Consider the following 24,398-nt stretch of genomic DNA (forward strand, 5'->3'; position numbering starts at 1 on the left):
TTTTTTAAATCTAAGAGGCTCAAGATCTGAAGAGTAAACTGGTCTGTGTAGCTGGAGTGCTTCATGCTGGTTTTCAGTCTGAGCCTGACACTTTGAAAAATTTTGGCATGATTGCGTTCGAAATATTGGCCTGATTGGTAAAATTGCTTTTTTAAACTTGTCATTCCTTAGAAAATTCATGGTCCATGACTAGATTAATTATTTCTCACCATTTATACCAGTTCAGTAGTTTATTGGCTCATGAGAATTGCAAAAGGGCAATTCCTTGCAGATGTGTCAATGTTTGGTTGCTATATTTTTGTTACCGTTCAAAGTTGTCTATTCCTGTAAATTTGTTAAACGTATCTCTCATTTTTTACATAGAGAAGTAGCTAATTCTAGAGAACACATCACTCATCTCACTTTTTGCTAGTCTATCCTTTTGTAGCAAATCACAGGAAATAATTGAAGAACAATGCATGTCAGCATTGCAGTCTGTATGCAGTTTGTACATAGGCTGAACATTGTGGGTGGAACTTTTCCTTTTTTAAAAAAGTGCTGGCTGAGGCAAGAAAATCAGCGTGCAACTTGTCAGCTGCGTAGACGTCTTTTCTCGTCATATTGCGCAAAATGAAATCTGTGGATGTGACCCAAGCTGCTGCACTAGTGGGGCAGGGCTGGAAAAAATTTGCAATTCAGGAATGGCATGTTCAGGGCACCATTTTTACAGGGCAGCTCAATCTCTGATTTAAAAAGAACATAGAACTCTCCTCACCAATGTACACAGAGACCCCTCCCACATACATAGAACCCACCTCCATGGGTAAGGGAAACCCCCCACCTTCCAGCGGGGCCCTCAGCACTTTCCCTGGGAGCTGTGCCAGGGTACTGCCCGAGCATGTCTCTATCCTCCCATGGTCTATACTTTACTATGTGCTCCTAGTTCCCCTCACCTTCTTCGTGTTTTGCAAAACCGGTTGTAAATCTCGCCGACATGGCATCATATTGGCAAGGATATAGAGACGATATGACATGGAAGCCCACTAATTACATTTAAATATATGCAAATGAGTTTCCTCAGCAGGAGCATCATTACATCACTGGTGAGGGGTGGGGAAAATCAGAAAACAAGATCTCGCTGGTAAGATTCTCACTTTCTGATCCTCGTGGGATTTTTGCCTGCAGCAACACAGCAAAATCCCAATCTGTTTCTTAGAGGCATAGGCTGTGATTTTGCCAATAAGCAGAATGGCATTCTCCATTGGCTTCGATGCGATCTTATGAGCCTCGAGTGGGTGTGCTGAATTAGAGTCATTGAAAATAGAGGTTTACAACATGGAAATGGACCCTTCGACCCAACTTGTCCATGCCACCTTTTTTTTAAACCACTATGCTAGTCCCAATTGCCTGTGTTTGGCCCATATCGCTCCATACCCATCTTACCCATGTAACTGTCTAAATGCTTTTTAAAAGACAAAATTGTACCTGCCTCTACTACTGCCTCTGGTAGCTTGTTCCAGACATGCACCATCCTCTGTGTGGAAAAAACTGCCCCTTTTAACTCTTCTGTATCTGTCCCCTCTCACCTTAAACCTATGCCCTCTAGTTTTAGACCACCACTATCTTTTGGAAAAAGGTGTTGACCATCTAGCTGATCTATGCCCCTTATTATTATATAGGTCTCTATAAGATCCCCTAATCCTCCTACGTTCCAGGGAAAAAAGCCCCAGTCTATTCAGCTCTCCTTATAACTCAATCCATCAAGTCCCTGGTAGTTTCCTAGTAAATCTTTTCTAGTTTAATAATGTTCAATTTTACGTTTATATATAAAATTTTTGCTCATTAATTAGGGTTATGGGATAAGGTTTCTTTTAGATCTCTACTTTGTATGTTAGTAAGCAAAGAATAAAACATTTTATTTGTTGTGATCTCAAATAAAGAGACTGGAATCCCAATGGTGTAAACAGATGTAGGATACAAGTCATTGTGCTGACCGCAAAGTGATTGTAAATAGTTGAGGCCCAATTACTGATCTCTAAGGCACTCCACTCGTTATACCTTAAGAACATGAGAACATAAGAAACATAAGAAATAGGAGCAGGAGTAGGCCATCTAGCCCTTTGAGCCTGCCCCGCCATTCAATAAGATCATGGCTGTTCTGAAGTGGCTCAGTTCCACTTTCCCGCTTTCTCCCCATAACCCTTAATTCCCTTGCCTACCAAAAACCTATCTACCCATATGTTAAATATATTTAGCGAGGTAGCCTCCACCACTTCAACAGGCAGAGAATTCCAGAGATTCACCACCCTTTGAGTGAAGAAGTTCCTCCTCAACTCCGTTCTAAAATGTCCCCCCCTCTTATCTTGAGGCTGTGCCCTCTAGTCCTGCTGTCCTTTCTGAGTGGGAAGAATCTCTCTACCTCTACCCTATCCATTCCCTTCATTATCTTATACGTCTCTATAAGATCCCCCCTCATCCTTCTAAACTCCAACGAGTACAAACCCAGTCTATTCAGCCTCTCTTCATAGGCCAACCCCCTCATCTCCGGTATCAGCCTAGTGAACCTTCTCTGCACTCCTTCCAAGGCCAAAATATCCTTCCGCAAGTGCGGCGACCAAAACTGCACACAGTACTCCAGCTGTGGCCTCACCAGTGCCCTATACAGTTGCAGCAAGACCTCCCTTTTATATTCTATCCCCCTCGCTATAAAGGCCAGCATCCCATTTGCCTTCCTGATCACCTGCTGCACCTGCAGACTAGGTTTTTGCGACTCATGCACAAGGACCCCCAGGTCCCTTTGCACCGTAGCATGCTGCAGCTTTTCTCCCTTTAAATATTAATCCCTCCTACTATTATTCCTGCCAAAGTGGATAACCTCACACTTGCTAACATTGTACTCCATCTGCCAGGTCCTCGCCCACTCGCTTAGCCTATCTAGATCCCTCTGCAGACTTTCCACACCCTCCGCACAATTTGCTTTTCCACTTATCTTTGTGTCATCAGCAAATTTCGACACCCTACACTCAGTCCCCTCCTCCAGATCATCTATATAAATGGTAAATAGTTGAGGTCCCAGCACTGATCCCTGCGGCACTCCACTAGTCACCAACCGCCAATCAGAATAGCACCCATTGATACCAACTCTCTGCTTCCTATTAGACAACCAGTCCTCTATCCACGCTAACACCCTACCCCCAACTCCATGCCCCCTAACCTTCTGAAGCAACCTTTTGTGCGGCACCTTATCAAACACCTTCTGAAAACCAAGAAACACCACATCCACTGGTTCCCTTCTGTTTACCGCACTAGTCACATCCTCATAGAATTTCAATAAATTCGTCAGACATGACTTCCCCTTAACGAATCCGTGCTGCGTCTGCTCTATCAAACAATTCTTCTCAAGGTGCCTCGCTATTTCTTCTTTGATGACGGATTCAAGCATTTTTCCCACAACAGACGTTAAACTAACTGGCCTATAATTACCTGCCTTTTGCCTGCTACCCTTTTTAAACAGCAGCGTAACATTAGCCATTTTCCAATCTTCCGGCACTTCCCCGGAATCCAGCGAGGTTTGGAAAATAATCACTAAGGCATCTACTATCACCTCTGCCATTTGCTTCAGAACCCTGGGATGCATTCCATCCGGTCCTGGGGACTTGTCCACCATCAGTCCCGCTAGTCGATCAAGCACTACCTCTCTAGTGACAGTAATCGCATTCGGGCCCTCAACTCCTACCATTCTTCTATCTTTAATACCCGGCAAACTATTTGCGTCCTCCTCCGTGAAGACTGAGGCAAAAAACTTATTTAAGGCCTCAGCCATTTCCTCATCCCCCACCACTAAATCCCCCCCTCTCATCCTCTAAGGGTCCAACATTCACTCTAGCCAGCCTCCTCCTCTTTATATATTTATAAAAACTCTTACTATCCTTTTTTATATTTAGTGCTAGTTTAGCTTCATAGTCTACCCTTCCTTTCTTTATCATCTTCTTTGTCAATCTTTGTTGATTTTTAAACCTCTCCCAGTCTTCTACTTGCCTACTACTTTTAGCCACTCTAAATGCATCAGCTTTTAATTTAATACTTTCCTTTATTTCCTTCGATAACCATGGCTGTTTATCCCTTCTGCTACGATCTTTGCAGTCCATTTATGCTTAATCTGTGTTTCCTACTAGCTAGCCAATCCTCTATCCATGTTAACTCCTACCATCTATATTATGTATGTGTTGCACCATAGCATATAGCTCGGTAACCAATTCTTGGGTTAGTCTGGGCTGCCTTGGTGGTAGTTAGCACTGCTGCCTCATAGTGCTAGGGACCCGGGTTCAATTCAGGTCTAGGGTGACTGACTTTCACCCAGTTAAATGATGTCCTCGTCACCATCACTGTGATGATGTACTTTCATAGACTTCATTAGAAACACAAAAGGATTTATTACTAAGAAGAATTGTACAGCAGCCACAGTGTCAAATCTCGATCCCTGAGCTTCCCCTGCCTAAGAGAAGACTCCACCTCCTGGGTTGACCTAGAGAGTCACTCTTGGTTATCCAAGCCAGGTGTCCCTTACTCTGCTGTGTTGCCCTTAAATGGACAATCACTACAATTCATCACAATCACATTAAGAATGATTGAGTTTTTTGTATATGTTACTGTATTTGAATTTGTTATTTGAACAAGTATGTTATATTAAAGCAATATGACTTACTAGACTAAATTAGCAAAACTCTTGATGTATGGAATGTCACCTTAGGATAAAACAGCATTGTAAGAACATACAATGATTTATTCAGTTGGTTTTACCCTTACAAATTTCAACACGGTACCTGAAGTAAGGAAATGTGCAGATTTTTTTTTATTTCTATGGTCTCTAGTGCAATTCCTAATTAGCAAGTGTCTTTGTGTGTTCTCACTTGATTTGTTACAAAAAGACAGCTGTGAGTTCCAGAACTCCCATGTGTTCCTTTATAAAGGAACAAATTAATTTAACCAGAGTACTTTGCCTACAGGGCATTGCGCATTGTACTGTCATTATAGATGAGTGCAACCTCATGCATTTGAAACGATGGCCCAGATTTTTGTGGAGTCAAAACAACTCTTGAGTGTGGGGGGCACATGGGGGAACAGGAAAGGTCAGATTTTGTGCATGTGCATTTCGAGGACACATTTAAAAAATGCGGCTGCCTTCAATCAGAAATGATTTTTGTCACAAATTTCCAGAACGTGACTCATAGGTTAATGACTTTCAGCAAAAGATGTAATGTTTGTGGAAGGTCTTCGAAGCAGTCCGGTATCCTTTTGGTGAGCTTAAAATCTTTCACCAAATGCCACAGAAAGTCAACAATTTCCACACGAGCGGCTGATACGCGAGGGATTTGGAGGGTTGAGCTGTGGTCTTGCAAGAGCGTATACCTTTGGTCCTCCTCACTCAGGCACCCAGTTGGGAAGAAAGAGACTGTACCAGCTAAGGGGATGGGTGGGGTATGCATTCATGTCAAAGAAGCTGTGAAATGGGAGTGGCATTTTTACACATTTGTGCCATTGAGGCACATGAGCAGGAGCAACGTGCATCCAGAGGGAGGGTAAGTGGCCAAGAGCTGAGGCAATGCAGCATGCACCAGCAGGAGGAAGGCATCAAGATTTTACTTCAAGGTAAAGCGATATCAACTATGGAGGTTATATCTGAATATGACAGAGAACTGGCACAGTAGAACCATAGAATCCCAACAGTGCAGAAGGAGGCCATTCAGCCCAAGGAGTCTGCACCAATTCTCTGACAGAGTATCTTGCCCAGGCCATTATCCACCTTCCTGTGTCTGTGATCCTGTGCTGAATCAACTAAAAATTAGCTAATCCATCTAATCTACACACCTTTGGATACTAAAGGCAATTTAGTATGGCCAACCCACCTAACCTGCACATCTTTGGACTATGGGAGGAAACTTGAGACCCAGGCAGATAACAAGGAGAATGTGCAAATTCCACACAGTCACCCTAGACCTGAATTGAACCCGGGTCCCTGGCACTATGAGGCAGCAGTGCTAACCACTGTGCCACATGGAAGGCCCAGATTAACCCAAGAATTGGTTACCGAGCTATGTGCTATGGTGTAACACATACGTAATATAAATGGTAGGGGGTAACGTGGATAGAGGATTGGCTAGCTAGCAGGAAATATGGATTAGATATAAAGGGACTGCAAGATATAGTGAGTGCCTTAGAGATCAGTAATTGGGCCTCAACTATTTACAATCTATATTAATGATTTGGATTACAGGATTGAATGTGGTTTTTAAATTTGCTAATGACACAAAGACAGGTAGGAAAGTAAGTTGTGAAGAGAACATGAGTCTGCAAAAGGACGTAGATTAAGTGAGTGGCAATCATTTGGCAGATGGGGTATAACATGGGAAAATGTGAACTTGTCCATTTTGGCAGGAAGAATAAAAAAAGCAGAATATTATTTAAATGGAGAGAGATTGCAGAACTTTGAGGTATAGATGGATCTGGGTGTCCTGCTACATGAATCACAAAAGGTAATTTGCAGATACAGCAGGGAAAGCTCTGTGACATCCTGGCCTGACAAATGAAAAATGGCATCAGTTTCCAGCTTCAAATACTCTTGCACTCGTACAAACTATGTTCTCCATCTCATCAACTCCAAATGCTGATGGAGGGTGTGGAGAACAGGGCTAGATGGATGCAAGGTGGCTTCTCACTACCAAATGGCATGTTTAGATCCTGGTACAAAATACAATGATGGCCAACTCCATCTGAATCACACTGCTCTGCCATGATAGTGTACAGCCGTGAGGGTTCTGTTCAAGGCTCAATTGCATGGCTGCGTCCTGAGAGATGTGTGGAAAGAGAGGGAAGTGGAAGTACAAACATTCCTGGCAAATGTGGTGTTTATCAGTCATCTCCTGAGGTGCTATAAGAACCTGAGTCAATGCAAAATATAATGAACAACTGATACTGCCATCTCCATTGTTGTGTCTTGTAAAGCTTTTCCAGTCTTAATTTTGGAGCCTGTGCTCTTTCAGTGCAATGAAAATAGGCAGTGGTAATGTTTACATTTTCCTGTTGAAAGTCCATGATGAGTCGTCCCTTCTAGTTCAACCACCAATTGGACAACTACTACAGTTAATGCTCGTCTGATTCTTGATTACTATCTCTTCAGTGCAACACCTGCACTTGTATCCACCTCTTGCCTCACAGCAGGAATTCCTTATATGCTCTCCTTTGTTACATTGATATTCTGCCTGAGTCATTTGACCAATGCAGGACCTACTATTGCTTTTGTACTGCTTCTGGGGTTAGTGGGTCAGACTGTATCCCTCATCTGGCATTAACAGCACGTCAGGTGGGATTGACCCATCTTTAGTATTTAAAAATATTAAAAATGTGAGACATGCTGGCTATACAGAGAAAGGGCACCCCGATCTCCATGCTGACAGGCCCTAACCACAATGTTTATACACATTCAGCCTTTGATTAACAGGGACAAATGCAACCATTAGACCTTCCATCCCAAGGGAGAGTCTTGAGGTCAAGCCCTTTCCCCCAGACCAAACCTTCCCAACTCCTAGATTCCTCACCACTCACCTCCTTGCATCTTCCCCCCAACATAACTGTATTTTAAAAATTATAAATATTTAATTCTAATTAAATGTATATGAGGTGTTTTGAACCCAGAATGGGTGGGAATGTGATCGGTGTTGGTAGGGCAGGCTGGGAGCAATGCAATGTTCAATTTAATGGGCTGTTGGGTTTCCTGCCAGGGGCTAGTGGGATGAGTGAATCCCAGCCAGTGTTTGTGCTTGGGATTTCATGCTATTTTGAACTGTTGAAATGTTTTATAAATATGTAATACCCAAGGTGGATTTTTAGCCCCTATTTTTGGGGGACAGGAACAGCTTGAGGTAGAAAATTGAACAGGAAACCCAAAACGATTTTTACGCTGGCAGGATTTTCTGCTCAATTTCCCCCAAGCACACTCCTGCCAATAACGTAATGGAGATCCTGACTTTTAAAATTATGCCTGATTGCCTCCCTCACGTTAGACTGGGACATCATTCTGATGTGCTGGCAGTGCTGTGGTTGAGGGTTAGGGGGGATGGTGTTTGGTGTTAGGAGGGTTCCTGAGGTGTGGGGGATGTTATGTGGTGTGTTCATTTTTTATTTTTACTTTAAAAAGGGCACCCCGATCTTTTAAAAGCCTAAGTCCCTGAAATAGCACATCCCACCAGCATGATGTTGTTGGATCTGCCCTTCACTTTATTTTTCAAAGCATCAAAAAGTATGATAGGAAAAGCATTAGGCACAGCCAACGGGCTACACTCCAATTTTCCCACTGAGCTGACACGAAAGAAATTTAGAAATTTCCGCCGACATTGTGTTTATAATTTCCAGTAAGTAAGTTCCAGCATCACTGTGTAAAGAATATACTTGCGCTGCCCTTGCGATCATATGAGGGATAATTTTATTTATAGATTCAGAAGCATTGATTTATTGTAAAGGAATCAAGGAATGTGAGAACAGAACAATAATGTGGAGTTGAGATAGATGAACAGCCCTGATCCTGCTGAATGACAGAGCAGGCCCCAGGGGCCAAATGGCCTACTTATGCACCTATTTGTTTTCATCTTATGTTGAACATATTTTAGTACACTTTCTACATATTTCACATGAATTTCAGATGGTGAGCTTCTACAGATGAGGCATTTTGAGGAAAAGGCAAAATTCACAAAGTTACTTGTATAAAGTTGTGCTCCCAGGAAGGGTTGCTGAAACCAAAAAGCACAATTTCAGTATGCTCAACTGGCATTGTAAGAGTGATGCAAAATGGTGAAAATGTAAATCCATTTAATTAAGAAAAAATGTGGAAGTAAGATAGTACTACAGATATATAGATCAATTAAAAACACATGCAGAAATAAAAGCATATTAGGTCTTTTGTTCTGAGATTGGTGTAAAGTCAGTTAAGTGATAAAAGGCATTTCTACAATATACAGAAGGCTGTTCTCCAACTCAATAAATTTGCAATGCAAAACAAGAAGACAATGCTGAATTGGATGTACTTCGAGTGGGATGAATCACATGATCAAAATAGGAGCGGTGAAATATATAGCAAACATTGAACATTAATAGAGGTTTAGTACTTAAATTCAAAATGAGAAGGAACAGCCAGAAAAAAAAGGGCTCTGACTCCAAAAAAGGAAGACTGGGTACTAAAACGCTGGTCTATGAGGTGAAGTTAAGGAAGGTCTTGAAGTGGAGAGGGAAAAACAGATGGTAAAGTGAAGTAATTCCAGAGTGTTGCTGGTTGATGGAGCTAATTGAGTAAAAGGAGGAGATATACACAAGAATCTAAAGCAGTGTTGTGCTGGAGGAGACAAAGTCATAAAGGAATTTAGATGCAAAGATGAAAATTTTTAATTTGAGTTATTGGACACGGGACTTACCTTCTTGACCCCTCGAGTTCCCACAAGCCAGATCATAAATTGACAGGACCCGTACCAAAGCCCACCAGGTTCAGATCCTGCAGGTGAGGTGGGTGAATAACAGGACGGAGTTGAATTGGGCTTCAAGCCCAGTAATGACATGATAAACATGATATCATAATTACATGATAAATTATCAGGTTCCCATCCACTCTGGTTACCCGATGCAGGCCAGGAGCATCATGATGGGTCTGTGGCATCTGCCCAATGCCCATTTCTGTGGACCAACAAGTTTCCCACCGGAAACTAAAGGACCCAGGGAATCCCCCTATTGGTGGTATTGATGAATTTATCATCCAACTATCGAAACAGTAAAAAGCAGCAGTAAAGGCAAAATAGAATATTGGACAGCATAGCCAGAGAAGTAGAGGTGGTATTGAATGAACATGAAAATGGGAGAGAATTGCACCCCTTTTCACAGCAAGCTTTCAGTCATGATTTTATGGCACTTGGTGCACAAAAAAGGCAAAGTGTAACTCATGCCATTAGAGGGAGTAGCCAGTCTATTCATGCCAGAAAGCCAGCTTCTCTTACCAGAGTGTGCTATTGCCAGACTGCCAAGTCACAGTGCCAGGCTGACAATGCCCAAGGGGCACTGCCCATGATTACTCACAGGCCTCAATAGCCTCCAGCCTCATTGACGAGGCTACCATGTCAGGTAAGTTGGGACCATACATGATCCTCGCCGGTGAGGACCTCCATGATGAGGCCATTAAGACAAGTGAGCCTGGACAATTCAGTTTAGGATTCACTAATTACATTAAAATTACAATGGGCCTATTTTGCCATTTTGATTGAGTGCTGGGCAGACTTAAAACTGGGAGTGTTTCAGATCCAACTTAGATCTGTTTTCAGGCGGCCCTATATGCACTCTGCCTGAAAAGATATCAGTAATTCTGAATCGTACAGCATAAGCCTGTGGGTGGAGCCCAAATTCCTGCAGCTCCGATCAGTGTTTCTGACTGCGCACGCGCAGGAAAAAAAGATAGAATGTGACTCTCTTGCCACATTTGTTCCTGGGTCAGATAATGCCTCCCTCTGGCCCCCACAGGCGTTGCTTCATCCCCATAGACACTGCCCCATCCTCACAACATTGCTGAACTCCTTATCCTCTCACCCCCTCCGTCACCCAGATCAATCACAGGCCCCTGTCCCCCTTTCCCCCTCACTGATCACAGGCAGAGTGGCAGCGGAACATCCCCCCCCCCCCCCCCCCCCCCCCCCACCACTCCCCACCATTGATCTCAGGCAGAGAACCGTCAGATGCTCTGCACTTATCTCCTCACTAACTGGAATGCCAGAATTGGTCTTTTGTAGAATATGTCTATTTCACGCCGAATCTCATTGGGTGAACATGGTGGTAAAGAGGGAACTGTCAAATAAGATTGGGCATGCAGCCCAGTAAGACAATTTAGATGCAGTTAAATAGCCGCCATGCCCATTTTGGGCACGGCCCCGATTGTGGCCATTTTCAGGCTTTGGTGAAAGGGGAATGGGCGTGGATCACACTACTCTTCCAACACCTGACTTTACCAAGTTTTTCGCCCGAAAACAGGCTCAAAATCGGGTCCAATATTTCCATCAGCCTTGTATTGGAAATCCAGGGCTGATAAAATCACGAGAGATGAGAAACTGGGTGCAAACCTAGTTTTTCACCTCTACTACCAGCTTGCCACACCAATCAACCAGTGGGATAAGCTGGTAAGATTGCCCTCAGAGTGACTATCTTAGTAAATAATTCTCTGTTTGTGTCGCGTTCTGGTCATTGTATTATAAAGCATCCAGACATTAAAAAGGATGTTCTGAAGGGTAACTAAATCCATAGCTAAGCTATCCTAAGAGGATGTGGAAACTTGGAATACTTGTGATGGAGAAGGCTTAGGGCTGAATACTTAGTATAAGAACTACTTAATACCTTTAAAGGCAATAAATAAAATTAAAACCAATATGTTTAAAAACAATCACCTTAAGTTTAGAAGAAGGTGTGTAAGAAAACAACTTAGATTTAACTGTGTCCTAAAAAATATATACCGTGGACTTCCAAAGATAGAAAGTACAATGGAGAGTTGAGCAATGTAACTGGGAAAATTAATGAGTGCCATGAAAGAAAAATCACAAAGCTTTCTAAACTGCCCAAACTTGTCAGTGCAATAGACTTTCCAGCCCTATGCATTCTTTTCTTTGTGCATAGTGCTAGCGCTGTACTTTTTAGCATGCAAAGACATTCAATACATTAATGGATTGTAGGATTCACATAAATTAGGACTCAAGCATAATCTATTTTATCTTTAGGAATATTATTTAGCAGCATTGCCTCTTGATATTAGGGTATCAATAGCTGAATATGAAAATTAATATTGAATAATACTCAAAATAAAAGTGGAAAATTAATCACGTGACTTCCTTTATGCTCAGCTAATGCTCAGAGCCTGTGTCTGGCTCTGGTATGAGGATTTAACTATACAACTTTCATTATTGAATTTGTAGTCTCTCAGTATGACATTTCCAGCATAAATGAGCCTTGAAATGTTATTGCTATTATTAATTACATAAAAAAGAACATTTTCCCCTATTGCCCAATGATTTGCTATTTGCTGTCCATTACTGAGTACTTGTACATCACATAGAAATTTTTTAACTCATCCAATTGTTGTCCTTTAGTGATATATGGGACCATCTTCCACAAATACACTGACAACATTCAGTTCTATGCCTCCATCACCTCGCTATTCAGAGGCTAGAAGCTCTGTTCAATTGTGGTACCACTGGGGAGTCAGTGGCCACTGCCAGTACAACACTCACCTGAAACCTTATATCATTGCTGTATCCCAGGCCACAGGAGAGTGATAGCAGGAGGGGGTGTACAGCAGTGGTAGATGAGTGGCCCTGTGAGAACCCCACTGCCGATTGTCAGTGCCCCTGATTAGACATTGAATGCCTTTTGAATGAAGAACACACACACACACACACACACACACCCCCCCGGAAGCCCACAACAAGCCAGCACAGGTTTGTTTGTTACTCCTCACATCGCAAGCCCCCACCTGCTACTGGTTGAATACTAGGAGTAGAGGGATGAATCCCTTAAGTAAGCATTATTTGCTCACTTAAGAACCTCAATTGGCAGTGGAGCAGGAAGGCAATCCATGAGCCTTCCTGCCATGGATTTAATTGGATGTAGCTGGGAAGATGTCAAAGTCCCCACCTACCGCCCACATCCCAGATTAAATATACCCTGGCCACTAAACTTGCCTTTGGGAAGTGCGTTAAATAGCATAAGTTAATCTAATAAATACGGAACAGTGAGATATTGACATTAATATAGCCTCCTTCCTGTGTAAAACTAAGTTGCACGCTTTGAGGGAGATGGGGGGGCGGGGGGAGATAATTATGTAAATGCCATAAGACTGATTATGGATTGATTTCCCTGATGACCTACTGGATTTGCATCTAATCCATTTTCATTTCTCCAGGAGAGTGTACATCTTTATTGTCTGCCATTTGGGAGTCAAGGAGGTGCTGAGCTGAAAGCTGTTAAAATACTTGAATTTGTAATGCATTTCAGTGGGTTGGGAACCTCATATTGAAATATGGTTACCAAGGTGTACAATATTTGAAGACAATACATTTTACATTCAGATTGGCCTTGCTTTTATTATTTACCAATGAAATAATATTTTGTTTGCTTCAGAAACGAATGTGAATTAAAAGAAAAAAAGATTGGCTAATTTGTACTTAATACTGCTTTTCAAAGAATTGTACAAAACATAGCTATAATAGTACAATCAGTACTTTCGTGAGAGTGCTGCATTACAGAAAGAAATTCTTTCATGAATTTTTGGAATTTTTTGTTACACAATAACAGGGGTCTCCAAACTATGGTCCGAGGGCCACATCCGGCTCGCAGCAGGCCACATCTGGAGTTTGGAGACCGCTGCACTATAAGGATGAAATAAAAAATATTTTTCTATGTAAAATTTTCTGTACATTGCAAGGCCATAGACCCAAACATTGCAACTTGCAATCCTACTAAAATGATATTTCTGTATAAAATGTTCATATATCCCAAAACCCGATAAAGGTGAAAGATGGTAAGCACATTGCATGTTGCAAATTTTTAAGCTTGTAACTTGTGCTGTAGTTATTTTGCTGTTCCATGTATTAACTACTGCAAAATGTCTCACTATTTAGGATTTTGTTGTCTGCTCCCACTGCCAGAATTTCCTGCACATTAACTTTCTAACTGTGTTCCATATTTTCATGTACATGCTCTTCCTTCTTTCTGGGCTAATTTGGAGTGATGTGGGTGCACTTACAAATAGCAGCAGAGGGTATAAGTCTAAGAACTGTAAAAGGATCTCAGTGACCCGGATCACAGCAGAGCTTTTAAATTAATAATTTATTTTTACATCTAGGTAAAAATATTCTTATAAATTGGGCACTTACTAATCTAATACTGCATTGATTTAAAGAATTAGAAATGTGAACATTTTTTCTGAACAAAGCCACAATGGAAAGGCAATTGGCCATTTGACTGTGTGGTAACTGCAACATCTTGGAGCTTGCACCATTGTGAGAGTTTTCTTCTTAATCAATCATTATTGGTGTTAATTAATAGTTTTAAAATTTCTTGATTTTATTTCCTCAGTATTTATGACCAATTACTTGCAACTTGCCATCATAGTACAACAGGTCTCTTGAGGTGTCCAAAATTCTGATGTGCAGAATACATGATGAACTCATCTTTTCAAATTTGACATAACTGTCAGAGTTACCTCAGCAAACTATTTTAAAAATGATCTGTTTAAAATCATTTACAGAGCTAGCAAATGCCTTTCAACTGTAACACAGTTAATAAAAAATACATTTCACAATTCTGTCCATGTAAAGTGCCTTCTATATGACAAGTTTTTATGTGTGGTTTCTTTGATCAATTGATGTTTTTAGTATCAATTGAGTGCTCAGTTGAGAGTAACCTTAAATTAAACCTTCTCTATTGTTTTTCATTTGTTTGTTTCATTTCTAAAATGTGTATTTAGCTCAAAATCATGGATTTCAACTGTGATGGAATTATGATACAATAGTGGATTCAGCACTAACAATCAAAAAGGAAACCGGCCAGACATTCCAGAACAGACATTTAATATATCCTGATTTGATGTTGCCTAATACTGTTTTCAGTATCAAGGCTTTGGTATAAATGTAGACGTGTCCACTGATGGTTTCAGTAAAGCTTCAGTAATCATCATAAATCATTTTGATGGATTTATTTTTGTTTCCAAAACAATCCTAACAATCCAAAACAACCGTGTTCATTATGGATCATTGCATCATTTCAATTATTTTATTAACTGACAGATAACAACGATGATTCCATCTTAACTAATACCATTAAGCTTTCTTTGGTTCAACATTTAACTAAGTGGAAAAATCAATGTTTTTTTTAAGTTTATCATAAAAAAGCATTTTCATGATCTGATTGTTCAGCCATAAAGAAAATTCTGCTTTTGTGCAGAAGAATATTTGTTCATAGTATACAATTGTTTAATAGGAATATTGTATTTAGAAACCATAGTAAATCGATGTCATAAAGGCCATGCAAAAAGGATAGATATTTTGGTTTTCTTTTTAAGTCAGTTGAGAGCTGTGAGCAATCAGTATTACAGAAAAGGTGACATATGTTAGTGCATTGGTAAGAGGGAACTCCATTAATAATCAAACATTATTATAGCCATTTTTTGACTACTGTGTTGAACATGTGCTCAGTTTAGTAACCTATCCAGCCAACATAATACATTGCATTGAAAAAGTTACAACATAGGAGCAAAATCTCCAATCTGATAATTATTAGTTGATAAGCTAGTGGACATTATATATTAGAATATTATTATCATTATCTGTTGTAATTATTTCATTGTGCATCCAACTAACCAACATGATGCTTCTAGAGTGTGAAATTTCACTGCTTTCCACTTTTTGTATGCTAGTTTGCTTCTCATTTTAGCCTGTACTATTGGCTAGCAGTGGTGCAAAAAGAAAAGCCAAAGGAGAAGGTCTCTTCCTAACTGTACATAGTCTTTTTATTGGTAAATCCACTGCTATGTTTCTTTGTGTTGAGACACAGAATCAGGGTGCTGTACAGCCCTATTCATAATTTTAAAAATCTCTATCAATAACCTCCGTTCTTTGCTTTTCTAAAGAAAAAGAGTCCAATGTCTTCAAACTTTCCCAGTAGCTGTAATCTCTTAGTTCTGCTACAATCCTTGTCAATCTTATTTGCACTTTCTGTAGTATTTCTATATCCTTTTTTTCATAACATGGAGAACTGCACACTATACTCCAAGAATATTGTATGTGATCTATATAAATTGAAAGGTAATTTCATTACTTTTAAATTCTGTAACCCTAGAAATAATTCCCAGCATTATTATCTATATTCATTTGCTAGGCAATTGCTCAACCTGCAGTTTTCTAATGTATCTTTGTAACATGTTGCATTCTTTCTCACTGTTAGCCATGACCTGTAGTTTGATAACATCAGCATAAGATAAATGCCATCCCTAACATTAAAAGGTCTATAAACTCCGTCATGTAGTTACATTTCCTCCACTCCCTTTTCATATGACAAGTGCTGTTTATTTCAAATGAAATGTAGCCTGGAGTATTCCTTAAAAGGGCAGGTTTCTTTGCATTAAAACTGGCAAAGCAGTTAAAGCCTTGGGTCAGGACAATATTTGACTCAGTCTAGTATAGATTTGTGCCTCTTTACTCTATATTATCTGGATTAAGTAAGGTTCTGATTATGCTACATGTCATCATGAATAAAGTCATTTTGTGAAAGGATGTCAAGTCAAGGACACAGAAATGATCCTGGGGCACATTCAATCTCCATAACAGTTAAACACATGGCTGCATTAAGCCATGTATTGAATGCACCAAGCTGGAGAAATGTAATTAAATTGTACTGCTGTTGTATAAGAGCATGTAGTTTTTGGGTTTCAGGTGGTTTAATTCCTATATTTTCATTTTAACAGCTGTTGGAAGTTTTTATTCATGCTTAACTGAAGGATACCTTTGTGGTGTGCAATAAATTTGTGGTAAAATATGCCAGATGATCCTCAGCACTCGGCGTTATCCTCAACTGGATATTATGTAACGAGAAAGGAATAATTGGCAATCTAGTTGTGCAAGACCCCTTTGGATGAGCGACTATACCATGATAGAATTTTTCATCAAGATGGAGAGTGACGTGGTTGATTCTGAGAGTAGAGTCCTGAATCTTAATAAAGGAAACTACTATGATATGAGGTGCAAGGTAGTCAAGATAGATTGGAAAACGCTACTTTAAGGGATGACAGCGGCTAGACAATGGCAAACATTCAAAGAGCACATGGGTGAACTGCAACAATTGTTTATTCCTAACTGGTGCAAAAGTAAAACTGGAATGATGGCCAAATCATGGCTTATAAGGAAAATTAGAGACAGTATTAGATCCAAGGAAGAGGCATACAAACTGGCCAAGAAAAACAACAGACCTGAGGAGTGGGAGCAGTTTAGAAATTAGCAGAGGAGGACCAAGGGACTGATTAAGAAGGACAAAAGAAATGGCTGACCAACGGAATACATACTTTGGTTCTGCCTTCACAAAGGAAGACACAAATATCTCAAGATCACCCCTCATTCTCTTACGTTCCAAGGAATAAAGTCCTAGCCTAGCCAACCTCTCCCTATAGCTTAGGTCCACTAGTCCTGGCAACATCCTTGTAAATCTTCTTTGCACTCTTTCCAATTTATCAATGTCTTTCCTATAACAGGGTGACCAAAATTTACACAATACTCCAAGTGCGGCCTCACCAATAACATATGTAACTGTAACATAATGAACCAACTCCAATAATCAATGCCCTGGCTGATGAATGCCAGCTGACCTTCATAACAAGTGTGTTCAAGTGCAGGAGCAGGGATGTCTTGATGCAAAAATGCAGGGCCTTGGTGAGACCTCACCTGGAATATTGTGTACAGTTTTGATCTCCTTATCTGAGGAAGGATGTTCCTGCTGTAGTGGAAATGCAGAGTAAGTTTACCAGACTGATTCCTGGGATGGCAAGACTGACATATGAGGAGAGATTGAATTGGTTAGGATTGTTTTCACTGGAGTTCAGAAGAATGAGGGGGGAAATATCATAGAAACCTATAAAATTCTGACAGAATGCGACAGGGTAGGTGCAAGAATGATGTTTCCGATAGTAGGAATGTCCAGGCCAGGGGTCACAGTCAGAGGATACAGGGTAGACCGTTTGGGACGAGATGAGAAATTTCTTCACCTGGAGATTGGTCAGCCTGTTGAATTTGCCACCACGGAACATAGTTGAACCCAAAACTTTAAGAAACATTTTGAAATAACACTAGGGAACAAAGGGGATCAGAGGATATGGGAGAAGAGAGGCTGAATGGCCTCTTCCTATCCCTATTTTCTATGTTTCTATGAAAGGTTTATTGTTTCCTTTCATCTTTTATCACAGCAATGGGATGGTAATTCTTGCGATATTTTATCCCGGATTTGCAGTAATTCAGTAAGCACATTCACTCAGTCAGTGTGACAAAATGGACATTAAGGATAGTTTCTGCCATACCTAAAATGCTTCTTCACAAATAGTAATGAACTAAAGTATTATATTAGTAATCTAAGACAATGACCAAACGTTGTGTCTTCTTTGATTATGTATTTCTTTTGATGTGGAGTTGCCATCATTGGACTGGGATGATGGGCACAATAAGAAGTTTCACAACACCAGGTTAAAGTCCAACTTTAACTACAGAAACTTGTTACTTTTTTTTGTCAGGGGAACTAATTTGATTTAGAAACCCCATCTTTAGTGACACATTTATACTTTTGTGAGCACACAAGAATGAACATTTTGAGGATTTGAGTGTAGGGATAGGGATGTTTTGCTGCAATTGTTTTGGACGTTGGTAAGGCCACACCTGGAATATTATGTACAGTTTTGGTGTCCTTAATCTGAGGAAGGAAGCTCTTGCTATAGAGGAGTGCAGTGAAGATTTATCAGGCTGACTCCTGAGATGGCAAATCTGTCATATGAGGAGTGACTAAATCGGTTTGGATTATATTCGTTGGAGTTTAGAAGCGCAAGAAGGGATCTCATAGAAATCTTAAAATCTAACAGGGTTAAACAGAATAGATTGAGAAAGAATGTTCCCAGTTTTGAAGGAGTCCAGGACGAGGGGGTCATAGTTTGTGGATAAAGGTTAAACCATTTTAAACTGAGGTGAGGAGAAATTTCTTCACCCAGAGGGTGGTGAATGTGTGGAATGCAGTTGAGGCCAAACATTATCTGATTTCAAGAAGAAATTAGATATAACTCTTGGGCCTAAAGAGATCAAGAGATATGGGAGGATGGGGGGATCAGGATTTTGAATTCAATGATCAGCCATGATTAGGATGAATGGCGGAGCAGGCTCAAAGGGCTGAATTGCTTACTCCTGTTTCTAGTTTTATGTTTCTATGTTTCTGTTTTATTTTTGGTGAAATGTTTTATTTGTACCATAATACAATTGACAGACAGCCAAGCAAAGGCATTAGACTTGAAAACACAAATAAGTATTGTTGGTGTACAATGGTTTGTTAGTACAGAACTTTAGTATCGCTGAAAAGAGGCATGTTACCAAAGCTTTTCATCTTGTTCGAATCAGGACCAATGAACCAATGCCAAATTTTAAACGCTTACAACATACTACAAGATAAAAGAGCAGTGATTTGTTGGCAAGTTGACTTTTGCTATTGGAACGCCACAAACAAAGTAACAGGGAACTATATGTTCCCCAAACTCCTAGGTAATTTATAAAACATGCAAGGCTCAAACATATTACTTCATACATATTAATTCATTGACAGGGACCCATTCTCCGCAAACAAAAAGAATATGTTCAAGCCTTGTATCGTTTTGAATTGCCTTTGGACTTGGGGAGACTTTAGTTCCCTGTAGTCTTTTCCATGGCAACACCTCAGTCAATCAGAGTTGACTTGCCAACCAGTCAGCACTCTTTTCTCCTCTCATGTGAATTGTGATCATTTGAAATTTAGCATTCTTGTTGAGTTCATGACAAAGCCAAGAAACTTCAGCAACATTTCTGTCTACATATTGTTAATTTTTTAACATTAAATTTAATTCTGATATACCCACATACATGTCAATTCTACAGTGAAATGTAAATATTTTTATGCCGGCAGTAATACATATTATGGGAAGATACTTGTTCACTTTATTTCACATGTGAAAAGTAGTGCAAGCATGAGAAATGTGTTCATTCTGTATCACTAGGCAGGAACAACAATAACAAAATATAAACTATTTCTATTTACTGCTTGTAAATGCATACCATTTTTAATGGCTCAGGTTTTTCCAGTGTGATTGTTGTCAAAATCCTATGTAGGTTCTTCTGAACAGTTTTCTATCTAAGCTTCAGTACGTCAACAATTCTAAAGCACAACAACTTTACTTCAATCAAAAGGGGCATGCAGTATGTGAAACTTCATAGCTAACGTGCTTCAATTCAAAAAATATATAAATATTGCAAAAGCTGTAATCTTTGAAAATGTTTTTCTTCCTGTAGGCTTGTGTGAGAACAGAGTGCCTCCAAACTTCAGCATGAATAAATCAGATTCCAAAGTGACTGAAGGGGGACTGAACGTCACTCTGACAATTCGCCTACTTATGCATGGAAAGGTATTGTGTCAACAACAAATAACTCCCTAAGGATTGCACTTGGGAGCACATGCTATTAGTTATTGATTTTGAATTAATTAATGCTGTGTTCCTAGCGAAGAGACATTGCTGAAATAAGGCTATGCATTTAAAACTGGTTGCAGTTGCTAAATATTTGGTTTTGAAACTACATTAACAGAAGTCTAATTTTATGCATAACATAAAACACAGTAAGTTTCTCAGCAGCGTTTTCCCCATATGGTCATGGAATTTATTCAGTAAATAATTGAGCCATGGAAAGGCAGAAGGTACCACCTTTTTGACCCCTGACCTCAGCTGGTGCAACATTTGGGACACAGTGTTCAGGAATTGGGAGAAGATTCATCACATTACTCGCTCCTGCAAATAGGAATTACATTTGCTGTTTGTTAGTCTTGTGGCACTATTCCTTTATCAAATGATTTTTTATTTATGGATAGTAGTGCCTCATATCATTAGTCTCATTTTCTTTTCTCTTTCTTCCGCTGTTATTTTTCAATATCCTCACAGGAGAAGATCTCCTTTAGAAAGCCCTTCGCATAGATGGTCTGGGTCTCTTTAACTTCATGCTGCTGTGTGATGGAGGTATTGTTATTGGTCAAGCCATGTCATTTCTTTCCTCTCATCCCCCAAAATGATGTGTTCCATGACACAATATTCTATCTAACAATGCAGGTGACAAGCCAATATAATTTTGCTCTCAGCTGTGCAAGTTGAAGTGACAGACATCTCAAGGACCTGAACTCATATCCATCTTATTTTGAAACAGATGACCCACAGAAAACGTTTAGAAATGCTCTTTCTGTTTTATTGCCTCTTCTCCAACAGTTACTCAAAGCTGAGAAATTCAGAGGGTGGGGAAGTTTTGTGCACAATTATTGCAATCTGAAAGCAGCAAATGTAGCTTTATGCAAAGAGCAATGGATGAAAAAGAAAAAGCTGATAAATGAACAAGTTCACGGGAATTATAATACCAAAGGATCCAAACTAAAGAAGCATCACAAAGATGAAACTCAACAAAATGTTTGCAATATGAAAACACAACAGATGATTCTTTGACACTGTTAGCCCCAGGCGCAAATCCGCACTGGGCCAGTGAATTTAACAAGAGGCCTAAAACAGGATTTTTGCCAGATATTGAACAGTTTCCAATGCTCCTGACCTGCTCCAGTTGGCATGGTGAGGATCTCGCCCAGAAAGGGTGAGTACTTGATCAGAGCTCATTTGCATTCATTTTCATCCCATTAGTAAGATTAAAGTGGACAACACAAGCTCCTGGTTATGCTGGCACTGTCCCCCCCCCCCACCCCCCCCCCTGCCCAGCAGGAAGTCACCCAGGCGTGAAACACTGCTGGCCCTTAAAAGTGGGGAACAGACACCATGGACTCCAAGGGGGAGCAAGGAGGTATGTGACATCTTCACACTTGCCTCCAAAGTGCCCTTGGCCAAAGCAGACACTGCCAAGGTGCGTAAGAGGGTCCTTCAAGGGAGTTTGAGGGGCTCAGGTTAGGCTGGAGGGGTGCAGGTCATGGGTCTCCTCAAGGATGGGGTCCACGTAAATCTTCTTTCTATTGCCTTGAATAGTTTTGATCTCTCTACCCCAATATGTCTGTGAAAGAGATTTCAGGTTGATGTAGAAAGTCTTCTGTCTGCTTCCTTGAAAGTTTTGATCTCTCTCCCAACGTATTGATTTCAAAGAGGCCTCAGATTGAAGTAGGAAATCTTTTCTCTGTTGCCTTGAGAAGCTTTGAAGTAGTTTGTTTACATTCCATTTTGTGTACCATTTAACTTTTATAAGCCCCTGTTCAATTTCATGGTCCATTGACTTTACAAGCTGCTTGATTGACAGCTGAATACTTTTTCAAAGGAGGGATTAACTTTGTTCATTTTTAATGCACTTAATTGTGCAGTAATTCTGAATTGCTTCCTCATTGTTCTTTTTGACTGCATTTTTAAGAGGAATATTTTCAAGTCTGAAATGCTTCACAGAAAGCCCAGATGTGCATTCTGAGTGCATTTCTTAAAGGGAATTTTCTCTATCTTTTATGCCCAAATAGCACTTCTTTACTGGAGATTGGTTTTAACCAATATGTGCAGCTGGCACAACTTAAACATTAAAGTCCAGGGATTCCTCAATGAGGACTTTCTCACAGCCACTGGCTCCCCAATGGCATTCTCTTGACAGATGTGGTGACTGCATTGGGTGGGGTTGGGGGGCTCAGAGGCTATTGTAGCCATCAGGTGGTCAGGGACATAGGTGGGCAATGTCCTGGCATTGACCCTTGGCATGCTGCCAGGTTTGAGCTGTCAGGGAGCAGTGGCATGTTGGCACTATCAAGAGAGAGCCTGAAAGGCGGGGGGGGGGTCGGGATCACCCTGATGATGCCTGTGTGGTTGGGGGGGTGGTGGGTGGTTACCTGATCATTTAGTAATAGAGGGAGTAATTGGGGCATCTCTCCTGTCTGTGGGGAGGTTGTGATGTCTCTGGAGGAGGGGGAAAAGGGTCCTTAACTTCATTTTGAGATCAGTGCACCTTTTAAAAATGGCACCCTGATCTCTGAGGAAGTGGTCTTACTTTATGTCCTGCTTAAGTCCTTCAAATCACCTCAAGTTCCTAAAAAAATGTTTATATGTGGGTGATTGCGATCTGAATTATGTCAACCCATTTGGTAGGAATCGTGTTTAGAAATCTTTTGGAACAATCGCGTCTTTAACTCAAGTTGGACTGTGCTTAACTATGAATCAACAGTTCTATCTTTTTAATGCTGTGAATCATTGTCATAAGCCCATGAGATTTTCTAAAGGCAGGAGTGATGATGAGGATTTCTTAAGCAGACCTGAAAATTTGGACACAAGCCAGAGTTTCCATTTTAGAATATGTTTGGCAAAAAATACTGGCTAGAATTCTCTGGCAGTTCATGCCCCATTGCCAGTGCCAGCGAGAATGGAGAATTTAGTACTCAGCCAAATCTCCATTCACTGCAGCAGGACCGGAGAATGCCAGCTGGGGGTGAGAATCTGGCCTTCTGTTACAAGTATTTATTTCACAGCCAGGCTCACTCTGTACATGCATTTGACAATAATGGGGAATGCCAGAAGTGCTGAAGCATTTTAAGTGCTCATTCCCTATGTTGTTGGACACACAAACCTGAGTTCTGTGCCGCAGTCAGGCCTGTTGTGGCTATGAGTGCAACTGGACTCACAAGTTGTGTACTAAACCCATTAGCGTTGTCTTCCATGCAACCCCATAATAGAAATAGTGCACTTGAGCAGCACTCCAATCCTGTTGAGAGCAAAAAATTACATTGGAACAAAAGAATCGCCGCCACCCATCAATCTGTGTTTTGCATCCATTACCCAATGCCTAATGTTTCTTGCCCAATACCAGAAAATCATTCTGCAGCAAGAAAGCAGCCCTTCAATGGCTTCTGATGACTGCCATTGTGGTCCTGTAAATTGTGCTTCATCAGAAAAAAATTTACCTGCAGGGCTCTAAAATAGTCCAACTAAACTGACCCAGATCTAACTCACCACCACCTCCGTTGCTAAATTCTCATATTGTTTCCAAATCCAGTATCAGATGGGCTGAAATTTCGTCAAATTAAATATCAGAAAGACTGAAGCCACTGGGGAAATTTGAGTGTGTTTCTCACAACAGGAGGTGGCGTGCCATTTGTTAGTGGTAGGATCTTCTGGTCCCGCCACTGTCGATGGGGTTTCCCATTACCTCATTGCCTCCAAACCCTCCCCACCCCTCCCTCCCCAGCTGGTCTTGGCTGGTCTTCCCATTCTACTCTCCAAATTGGAAGCCATGTGAAACTCTGCGACAAGTTCTTTTCTCTATCATGCTATGCTCATTGACTTATAATGGTTCCCTGTCAAGAAACATTTCGATTTTAAAACTTTCAGTATTGTTTTCAGATCTCTCCAGGGCTTTGCCCTCCCTATCTTTCTAATCTCCTCCAACAACACAGCCCTCTGAGATTTCTGCACTCCTCTCAGTCTGGCCCCTTGTGCATTCCCAATTATAATTGCTCCAGCAAAGCATTGGTGACCTTAGCTTCAGTTGCCTCGGCTTCAAGCCCTGGGATTCCCTCCTTACACATCTCCACCTCTAGCTCACTTTCTCCCCATTAAGATATTCCTTAAAACATAC

General features: G+C 40.7%; 1 protein-coding gene across 18 annotated transcripts in view; it reads left to right on the top strand.

The window, feature by feature from the left end:
* The window catches only part of LOC145356152 (poly(rC)-binding protein 3), a 238,112-nt gene that overhangs the window by 156,004 nt on the left and 57,710 nt on the right, over nt 1-24,398 (top strand). For 17 of the 18 annotated variants that reach the window (XR_013889097.1, XR_013889107.1, XM_080208805.1 and 14 more), the window contains one exon: nt 20,112-20,224. Coding sequence is in view for 16 of the 18 variants with exons in the window: in XM_080208805.1 (XP_080064931.1) it covers nt 20,147-20,224 (78 nt within the window). In the remaining 2 variants the exon portion in view is untranslated. Of the gene's footprint in view, nt 1-20,111; nt 20,225-20,752; nt 20,828-24,398 lie in introns of those variants that run through there. The other variant, XM_080208809.1, reaches the window with a different exon arrangement.

This window comes from Carcharhinus amblyrhynchos, chromosome 2 (genome assembly GCF_965287045.1).
Source record: "Carcharhinus amblyrhynchos chromosome 2, sCarAmb.v2.hapA, whole genome shotgun sequence".
NCBI classification, from domain to species: domain Eukaryota; kingdom Metazoa; phylum Chordata; class Chondrichthyes; order Carcharhiniformes; family Carcharhinidae; genus Carcharhinus; species Carcharhinus amblyrhynchos.